The 10758-nt window shown below is 43.3% G+C and overlaps 1 protein-coding gene across 1 annotated transcript in view; it reads left to right on the top strand.

The window, feature by feature from the left end:
- Positions 1-6501: 6501 nt before the first annotated feature.
- The window catches only part of psme4b (proteasome activator subunit 4b), a 31144-nt gene continuing 26887 nt past the window's right edge, over positions 6502-10758 (top strand). Inside the window, exons 1-3 of the mRNA XM_029528364.1 lie at positions 6502-6695; positions 7225-7365; positions 10346-10462. Of these exons, the coding sequence (XP_029384224.1) occupies positions 6502-6695; positions 7225-7365; positions 10346-10462 (452 nt within the window). The remainder of the gene's footprint in view (positions 6696-7224; positions 7366-10345; positions 10463-10758) is intronic.

Below are 10758 nucleotides of genomic sequence, written 5' to 3'. Positions count from 1 at the left end.
CACACACACACACACACACACACACACACTGGTTGGTATACTTCAAACTGTGGGATAGCACAATTTCAACATAGTGTCATGATTACCAGCAAATCCAACTCACTGAGACAGACAGGGCAGCACTTTCCATCAATAAACGTTGGATTGATGCAGGCCACAGGAGGGCAAGACACCTGCTGACACACTGCCCTTTCATCCTTAACAGGATAATGGAGAGACACAGCAGTGTTCATACTGAAAGGATATTATTAGTCATACCATGTTATTTCAGACAGATGCTCCTGCTTAATGCCAGTCCTTGAGGAGGAATGGTATGTTACCATGGCTCAAACCTAATAATATTTTTTCTAAAGAGAAACAGGCTCCGAGAGGTCGTTGAAGCAAGCTTAAAACTTAGATGGAGGGTGGTTTCCAAAGGCAGTTCTGGAAATAAATGAAACCACATTTGTAACCAGTGAAACCTACCCCAGTTGGTAAATACTTTCAAAGTAACAGTTTGGGGGGAATAAGTGTATTTTCTTTCTTGTTGAGATCTGAACAAGATTGATATCAGTCTTGTGTTTCCCAGTCAATTATAAAGCCAAGATGCAGTTAGCTTAGCATAAAAACTGGAAGCAGGGGAGAATAACTAGCTGGGTCCCATCCCAGGGATGTCACTGCTCCCTGCCAAGAAATGTTTGGCACATATTATCCCATAAACCAACAAGTTGTTTTCCAAAGTTTTAGAATGGATGAAAACAAACAGGATTTAATTTAAGCTTGAGCTGCTTTTTAGCTGGTTAGCTGGTTTTAGGTTTTATGCTTGAGTATGATAAACATCTCTTCAACACGTTCGAATTACATGCACATTAACAAAGGTGTGCCAGACTATTTCTTGGCTGGGGGAAAATAATTCTTGGATTTGGTGGATTGCATCGACTTTAAAACTGAGCCAGGGCAGCTGCTCCCCACTGTTTCCATTTGAAGCTTGAACTACTAGGTGTTTTTTTTTTTTTTAGTTGGTTAGCTGATTTTAGGTTTTATGTTTAAGCACGATAACCATCTCCTGAACACGTTTGAATTACATCCACATTAACAAAGGGGTGCTAGGTTATTTCTTGGCCAGGGGGAGGATAATTCCTGGATTTGGTGCTTTCCTTTGACTTTAAAACTGAGACAGGGCAGCTACTTCACACTATTTCTATTTGTTATGCTAAGAATTGGAAGGATTCAAACATTACACTTATAGAGACCACTGAAAAGGTCAAAACAGTTCAGTTTATTTTGAATCTGCAGAGACAGGAAGGAAGTAGCTAAAAGTTGTGATGGTATAAAATACAATCTGGCACAGCATAGTTGGAAGTGGGCTGGTATAAACACAGTGAAATGAATGGGCCATGAAGATGGTTGGTAGTACTGCAGGGGGCATTTGTGAGTGGCAGGAACTGAACTCACAAGTGAGTTAGTGACTGCTCACAAAGGTGAGCAGAGAATGAGTGAAAAACTGGATGAACTGTGACACTTAGTTTCAAATTCAGCAGGCACAGATACGACCGGTACCAATTTTCTTATTCACCAATATGTAAAAAACAGCGAATTTCCCACAACTTCTTTCCTCTCCTTAGCACTTGATACTGTAAGTATCAAGTGAAGAAATTTACTGTTTTGAAATGAGTTAAAATGAGGATGACTTGAATTTAATTAAGTGTGCTAAAGCTTGAAAACAAGATGTAAAATGACGTGAGACTTGATTTGGGCTTCCTCTCGAAGCTCTCATTAAATGATGTATGATGGATGACCTGCTGTCAAGCTACGACTGATCTTCCATTCAACCATGACACTCTCCCTCGGAGCACCTTACTGCTAAGTAGTAGTTACATAAAAACACCAACCTGGCAAGTACAGGAGGTGCAGCTGTCAACTTCCCAATCCTCCCCCTGGCTGTACATTCGTCCGTCCTGCACACACCAGATCTCCCCATCAGTGTCTCTGTCAAGATAATAGTAATCCCAACCACCACCACCACCACCGGTGATGATTTTACTTCTACTTCTGCTTCCACCACCGCTGCTGCTTCCGCTTCCATTTCCGCTTTCATTTCCACTCCCGCTTCCATTTCCGTTTCCATTTCCACTTGTGCTTCCATGTCCTCTGCTTCTGCTTCCATTACCATTACCACTTCTATTGCCACCATCACCACCTCTGTTTGTAAAGCTGCTTCCATTTCCGTTCCCGCTTCCATGTCTGCTTCCACTTCCATTACCGTTGCCATTTCCACTTCTACTTCCACCATCACCACCTTTGTTTGTAAAGCTGCTTCTGCCACTGCTGCTACTGCTTCCATTTCCATTCTCGCTTCCATTTCCGCTCCCGCTTCCATGTCTGCTTCTACTTCCATTACCGTTGCCATTTCCACTTCTACTTCCACCATCACCACCTTTGTTTGTAAAGCTGCTTCTGCCACTGCTGCTACTGCTTCCATTTCCATTCTCGCTTCCATTTCCGCTCCCGCTTCCATGTCTGCTTCTACTTCCATTACCGTTGCCATTTCCACTTCTACTGCCACCATCACCACCATTGTTTGTAAAGCTGCTTCCATTTCCATTCTCGCTTCCATTTCCGTTTCCATTTCCACTTGTGCTTCCATGTCCTCTGCTTCCACTTCCATTACCATTTCCACTGCTACTGCCACCATCACCATCTCTGTTTGTAAAGCTGCCTCCGCGACTGCTGCTTCTGCTTCCACTTCCATTACCATTGCCATTACCATTGCCATTTCCACTTCTACTGCCACCATCACCACCTCTGTTTATAAAGCTGCTGCTGCTTCCACTGGGTCCATTTCCTTTTCCTCTTCCATTGGCAAGGCCATCGTCATTACCACTTCCACCGCCTCTGCCACCACCACGACCTCTGTTTCTGTCACTGCCGCTTCCGCTTCCATTGTCATTGTCATTGCTACTTCCACTTCCACCGCCACCACCTCTGTTTCTGTCACTGCCGCTGCTGCTTCCGCTTCCATTGTCTTCGTCATTGCTACTTCCACTTCCACCACCTCTGTTTCTAAAACTGCCGTTGTTGTCACTGCTGCTGTTGCTCAGCTCAACCAAAGTTATCCGCATATCTTCATTTTCTCTTGTCTGAGGACAGAAAAACATACAGGAAGCATTTCCAAAATACCAAAATAATGGAAGGAAAAACATATTTTTTCTTAATATTCATTTTCTCTAGATATAGCATCTATTCTGAATTGGACTTGTGACTATTAGCCAAGATTCCAATACTGATGATATTTCTTCTGCTTGTATTTTGTTTTTTTTCCCAAAACTAACCAGGACATTCGCCACAAACCACAGAATTTCCTGCCAAGAAAGTGGTTGCTGTTTGTTCCATTTGTACTGAAGGATGGGGTAACTCGGTTTTGGTTTTGACACACTGATTTCCCATAAACCTCAACCTCAGCACAAGCAGTGGGAAGTGTTGCTGTTTGTAATAATAATGAAAATATCACTTTCAACTAATAAAATTTCATTTCATGAATTTCAAGTATTACTGTCTTACGACTCTCTCCAGGTCTTCAAGCAGGTTGCTGGTCACAATTCGCAGGCCGTGGATCTCAGTGAGCAAGATTACCAGCTCCTCACATGAATGACGACAGATGTGCGAAGACACATTGTTGGCCTTTGCACCGCCCACACCTGCCGAGGGGGGACAAGTGTGTGTGTGCTTTGTGCTACATTTTAAACACGGGTCTGCATTCATGATCAGAAAAAGACATATGGATAGGATGTTTAAATTCTTAATGCAGGTAGATGGTGTGGATCTGTGAGCAAATGCACATGAGAGGGCAGTCTGTGGTACCTGCACACACAGCTGCTGCATCGAGGCATATACAAAGCCAGAGGAAACCTCCCAGAGGACTCATTCCTGTTCACACATAAATCACAAGTGCGGTCATCTTGAAACACAAGAACCGTACCGCTACACTTGCCCACAATATAAGCAGTGTTGCTGCAGGGCAGGTAGAAGAAGAAGGCGATAAAGAGGGAATTAACCTTGCATACCTGCGTACTTCTCGCAGCTCTGCCTTTCCTCACAATTAAAAATCACAGCTGGTAGGCTCGTCCCTGCTGCAGCTCCACAGGGGCACTGATGGAATGTCTGTCTCCTTTCTCTCCTCCTTATTTCCTTGTGTCCTTGTGTCCTTCTCACCTTGGCATCTGCACCGGGGAGCACCAGTGCAGCTCCCTCAGCAAATTTGCCCTTGACGCATCCAAAAGAAACAGGGAAGAGGTTTTGGTTAGAGAGGAATCTGAGAGAAGAACATGTGGACAGCTCTGCTAGTTCTGTAGAAAGTTCTAATGTGGTTGTGTATTTGTGTGAGGGTTTGTGTCTGTATGAGTGTGCATGTGCATTTGTGTGTGTGTGTGAGAGAGAGAGAGAGAAAGAGAGGCAGGAGCGGGGGTCATATATTACCCGCCTGTCTGGCGATGAACTAGGCTGCATATCTCCCAGCGAGAAACCCAGCTGGATGGAAGAAACTGTGTGTGTCTGTGTATGTGTGTGTGTGTGTGTTGACGTTTCAATGCAGGTTTCCCAGACACATCATTTACACTCTTCACACTCCAAACTTAGACACACATACACACACTCCCGAAAAATTGCACTCAAACGTTGAAACACGCATATGCACTTATTGGCTGCCAGAATTTTCCAGTATTTTTAGAGCAAAAAAAAAAAAAAAAACTGGCATCACTTTTAATCCCCGGTGAAAATGAGAAGCTTGATGTGCATTCATGTGTGTGTGTTGTTTGGGACTGGCTTTTGTGAGTTTTGCAGAAGATCGTGAGTCTAAGAAGACTGAGCTGGTGGAAGCCAAAAAACATGCACCTCCAGTGGGATCATCATCTCTATTTCCTGTCATCTTCTTCTTCCTCCATCACTTTCCTTTCTCTTTCCCCCTGTCTCAGGTCTTCTCCCTTCTGAGTCAAAGAAGCATCATGCTCCTGAATCATATTTTCCATCTGTGGACTCCACTTCTGGAAAAATGAATCTCACAGATGTGTGCATGTGCATGTGCACACACGTGCAAGCGCCTGTGCCCGTACAAACACAGACAAACACGCACAAACAACAAATTATCTGGTTTCAAATCCCAAAAAAAGGTTATAAGGAAGAAGAAATAGAAAATAGATTCCATGTTTCTTTCTGGTACTGGTTCAACATTGTAGACTGTGAAAACAGGTGCTGTCCCTGTTGTGAGAAACAGAAAAAGCCCCAAAAATCTGAGGGGATATAAAAGGAACTTGGGTGAGATTACTTGGCTGGACCTAAGTCCAGCCAGCGTAGCCCTCCTGGACTGATATGCCTTGTGGAAGGCACACTCTGTTCTGGGATCTCTCTCAAATACTGTCTGTCTTTCTCTGTGTTTATAGAGAAAAAATAGTTTAAAAAGAGGGCACACCGCCTGCTGTCTCGTAAAGGTAGGCCTGATTGAAGGCTGCATGGCTATCACAGGCTGTAGTCAAACCTGCAAAAGCATCCGGGAGACCTCTATTGAGATTGAGGCAGAGTTGAGAAATAGGGTACTCTATGCAATCAGGCATCTTAAGAAAAGGCTGAGGTGGGGTCCAGCGGCAATTGCCTCATTTCTATGAAAGGAACCAGCGCAAAGAACTCTAAGTGCTTTTGCATTACGCTCCAAGCTCTGGCTCTGAGCACAAACGTCAATGCTGCTGGGCAGGCCAGACAATATCCTGCAAGCGCTGCACCGCTCTAAGCATGCAGTGGTCAGAGAATTACATGGGCTTAAAGTAAAAGGATTAAAATGGAAGGATGCACAGCAAGGCAAGAATGGAAAGGACTCGAGGGGCAAAGGTGTCGTAAGACAGCAAGGTTAGTCATGGATGATATGAGCAGGAGGCTGTTATTTATTCATTAGCCCAATTCATTGTCCAGATGAATTTATCTTTCTGTGTCATGTAGCCAGATAGATAGATAGATAGAGAGAGAGAGTGAGAGAGAGAGAGAGCCCGCTGTTTATCCCAGTTGCACGGCTGTGGGTCAGTAGCACAGCAGAATTAATCTAATTATCAGATCATCCTGATGTTCTGCCGATTAGCTGTGAACAGGCAGTCATGCAGCGCCTCTGGGATTTGTAGTCCAGACACTCTGACCTCCTGCCCACACACATGCAACCATGCAAACTTTCACATGTCAAAGCCAGCAGTGCTTGTTAAATCAAAGCTTGACTATAGAGGGAATGCAGCCTTTCAGGCGGTTGTTAGTCATTTCCTGTCTGTGCCACCTGACCTGCAGCCTTGGGATCTGCAGGTCAGGGCGGGCTCAGCTCAATTAGTGTGCCCCCCCCATTGATCGGTGATCGGCCTCCTTCCGCCAGATTATGCGCACTAACTTCGGCACAGCACATCTCCCAGGAGAAGGAACACCTGTTAAACAGAGCCTGGTTGGCTTCTTTATTTTATATTTATTATATACATCTATATTTTTACTGTACTGACTATGAGCACGGATCAGGCTCCGGCTGGGTTTATCCCCCAGAAGGAGATTGTCTATAACGGCCTGCTGCCTTACTCTGACTGGTTGGACCGGGAGGCCACGGAGCTGCTGGCAGAGATCAAGGCCAACCTGTCCAGGGCTGTGGTCCTCAGAGAGCTGTGGCCCGGGGCCACCTTCTGGGCCAGGAAACTCTTCTCGTAAGTGTAGAGTTAGAGCCACAACTAGTCATTTGGGATTCATAATAGTCAACATAGAAGTTCATTGCGGTATCATTATGCATGATTGATTGTGCGGCGAGCATAGCAGTAACAAAAGTTGAATGCGTTGTAATATTTGTCGCAGGACATCATGTTGAATTACAGTGTACAGGTGGCAGGAGCTTTAATGGAGGCAAAGCCCGAGTATTTAGCACTAGAAATGTAAGTCTGTTACACTTTAACAAATAGGAAATGAAATAGAAATGAAGTGGAAAATATATGTGTCAACAGAATCTTAAAAGAAGAGACTCTTGGGTGCTACAGAACTACTGTGTCTGCCAGAAAAGACTGTCAGGACATCCTGTCCTTTAATTATATATAAGATGGGTCCTTTAATTCATTTTGTCCATTTAGCATCAGCTCAGATTCAGTTATGTTAGTTAAGGCTTCTTGATGAGACAGCAGGCCGCTGAAATGGTGTGTTCACTGAGGTTTAAGGGAAGGAGTGACAGTCATCTCTCACCCTCAGGTATCTGAAGCTTTACGGCCGGAGATTCAGTAAAGAGGACCACATCCTCTTCATCAAGCTGCTCTACGAGTTGGTCACTTTGCCCAACCTGGAGCCCCACATGATGCAGAGTTACGCCAGGCTGCTCATTCACCTCCTCAAGTGGGTGTGACATCAACACACACACACACACACAACTGCATGCATGTAGACAGCGTATCTGATAACCTCGCCCTCAGGAACAGTCTGGGGAGCTCAGATATGTGGATGTAGTGCGGGATAGAACTGCAGGCTCTTCGCATTTATAAAAGAAGCCACTTGATGTGGTTCAGGCTTCTGATCAGGATGCATCCTGATACGGAGCCTCCCTGTAGACCCTGGGGCGGGACCAGAGCATGCTGCAGGGATTGCACATCCCATCTGGCCTGGAAAAGCCTAGGGATCCCCAAGGAGGATCTGGAGGACATGGCTGTCTGCATTGGATGGACCATACTATGCAGTACAGCACAGTAAAATAACTGTAAAACCAGTAACAAAACCAACAGAGACACTTGTAATATCTGTCACAAGTATTGACAGACATTTGTTTATAGCAGAAAAAAGCTGGGCACCCCACTGTCAGCCTCTCCTGCTCTCTGATATTCTAATATAATGAGATCACAGAACAGAACAAAAAAAAAAAAAAAAGCATTGCTGTGCCAAAAGCAGTAAGCTGATGTCAAGTCACATGTTGTGTTAAAGTGGATTTTTCACTTACCTCTGTGCCATTTGGAGCGCTGCCATTTGGATGTTGAAGCAGCCAACAGCGTCTGGAAAACAAAATAAGAGTCATTCAGATGGCGCATCTTTCCACCGAGTCCCTGCAATCCTCTGAATCTCTGGTTTTAATTATAGGAAATGTTCACCTGCCTTGTAATCTGCATTTGCTGCGAAATGAACAGTGATTGCCAGACCTTCAAGAAAGCGCAATGACACAGTTCATAAGAATGCAGAAAAATAGAAAAGCCTTTCATCCTCACCTGAGTCTGCATCTGCAGCTGTTCTGGTGTGATCAGAAGCATCTGATGGCTAACGTTAGCTGACCACAGACAGATATCACTGACTTTATGACACCAGTTCTACTGCTACTTTGCGTTTACACTTTTCCTTTAATTTTCACTGGTGGAAACAATAGTTATCTCTCTCCCTCTTAAAGTCGGCTCCATTATGTTTTCCCTCTCATGCTGTGAAAGTTATTTAAGAGAGAGTGCACAAAGTGCATCCAGACTGAAGTTTTGATAGAGCTTCATTTGCAGCCTTTTTTTTTTTTTTAATTCTCTGAGGAGCTGCACAAGTTTTACACTTACTTCAGCGGTCCAGGAGTAAAAATTAATTTGCAATTCAGTCGTATGATCATAATATAGCCTGTTTCTGTAATGGTTATAGAGAGTACAAAGATTATAATTTTCAAAGTTGTCCTTCCTGGTACATTAAATCAAAAGGCAAAGTCCTGTTTGTGCAGGAAATCCTTCGGGCTGACATGTTATCATTATTACGAATAACTTGTCATGAGTGCATCTCCCAGGACGACACAAGATAAGTCTGGGGCATTATGAGATTAATTATGTGGTAAGAAAAAGAAATTAAACTATTCTATATACAGTGTTAATTTTTTTTATTTAACATTTGGTGCTAAATCTTAAGGACATTAACTCTTAAATTTAAACTATCTGAAGTTTCTTTTCGTGTTAAAAAACATTATGAAATTAAATGGCTCTGGGAAGTTGGGACAAGCCGTCTCACCTTTAAATGTAAAAAATCGATTTTAAATTAAACTAGTAATTCTAATAATAGTAAGTAGCATCTGCCAAGTATGTGCTGAAGAAGAAAAATTAAAACATCTCTGAGAAATGTGGAGGAGTAAGAGTGTCGAGTGGAGCAGAAATCCACTGCGACTGTAAACAAAACTGAACAATGCAGAAATTACAATTTCTGAGTAGATGTACCCGGTCATTCACCCCGACACACACACTCCAACAGACCCACTCAGAGTAATTAAAACAGACAGCGCGTTGGCCTTACAGTACATTTGTTACTTCTTGCTTTTGTCTCCAAAATCAGATCTGTCATTTTCTCCTGTGACTGCAAGATACTCTTCAGGACGGTCGCATTCATCTCATCCCATTTATCTCCACACATTTCTATGATTTCCACATCCATCACACAAACAACATCCTAATGTAGATGTCATTTGTCTGAGTGTTTTCCATTAGATGAAAAGAGAAGAATCTGGGCTAACCGTATATTAAGTGCCAGGTCTCACTGCTGAAAGATGAATTTGATACTCAGCATCACGCATTTGGGTCTCAGTAGGCTTTTTTTTTTTTTTTTTTTTTGTAATCCTTTGAATTGCAGTCAGTTCATCTTTCCCTAATTTTTCAAGTCTCCCCAATGAGAGTCTGTTCCATAGCTGCTAGATGAATGAGAAAAGAGAAGACAAGAGGAAACTGAGGTTGTGGAAATTTCCCATATTCTTCGGTGCCTCACTGTGGGGTTTATTCCATTATAAAATGCCATAAAACAAGAGACCAAGAAATATAGCACAAGGAAAGCAATGTTAAAGCTCCTCAGGAGGATTAAAAAATACCACATTGACTCTAAAACCTATAAAGTACTCATAAATGGCACACTTACTGTGCAGTTTAAAAAATTACTGCGGTCTTTGAAAAAGAATGAGAAAAGGTGAGCTAACTGTGGTTAGCTTGCAAAAGGCCACTTGTCTTTGTCTCTATGGCGTCGCTTATAGGATGTTTGCATTAGTGTGAGTTTCTTATACCAGCAACATTTAATGTCACCTGTCAGCTCACGGGACGCTCGGCTGAAGACAAAGAGTCACGGCGTTGTGTTTGCAGACATGTCCGGAAGTTGGCAGTCAGCATGTTGAGCACAGCCCGCTAGGTAGTGAGTCACTTTTCTGAAATTACAGACCGCTTTAGGGACCCTGCAATTTCTCACATCAATATAACGTGATAACTGTGATTTTCACTCAGCCTGCAATTTTTTCCTGTTTGTTCTTTCGAATGTTTAAAAGCCAAAGCACCTGCCTGTGGCGCTGCAAAAATAAACTGGACAGCTAAACGTAAATGACTGCTTTCTCGAACAGGAAGAAGGAACTGCTGTCAAGGGATGACCTCCAGTTGCCGTGGCGACCCCTCTATGATTTGTACGACAGGGTTATCTACTCCAAAACTGAGCACCTTGGACTCATCTGGTTCCCCAAGTATGGACTTTTCTGTTTACATTGACATGTATATTTGCTATATGAAGCTACCACAAGCAGCAGGCTAACTTAGCTTAGCATAAAGACCGGAGATGGGTGGAAACAGCTGCTGCAGATCTCACCAATAGAATTCTCCTACCAGCTTATCTAAACAACTAATCCTGCCAACGTGAAACACATTTTTTATCATCTTGATTTTTTGATGTAATCATTTGTTAGTCCCCAAACTGGCAGCCCCCTTATATGGATTAGTAGACAGTTTGACTGTCAGTGAATCTAATGAGGAAAAGATGCCA

This window comes from Echeneis naucrates, chromosome 19, assembly GCF_900963305.1.
Source record: "Echeneis naucrates chromosome 19, fEcheNa1.1, whole genome shotgun sequence".
Taxonomy (NCBI): Eukaryota; Metazoa; Chordata; class Actinopteri; order Carangiformes; family Echeneidae; genus Echeneis; species Echeneis naucrates.
Note: the sequence above shows the minus strand (reverse complement) of the source record. Positions and strands in the feature narration are given on the sequence as shown.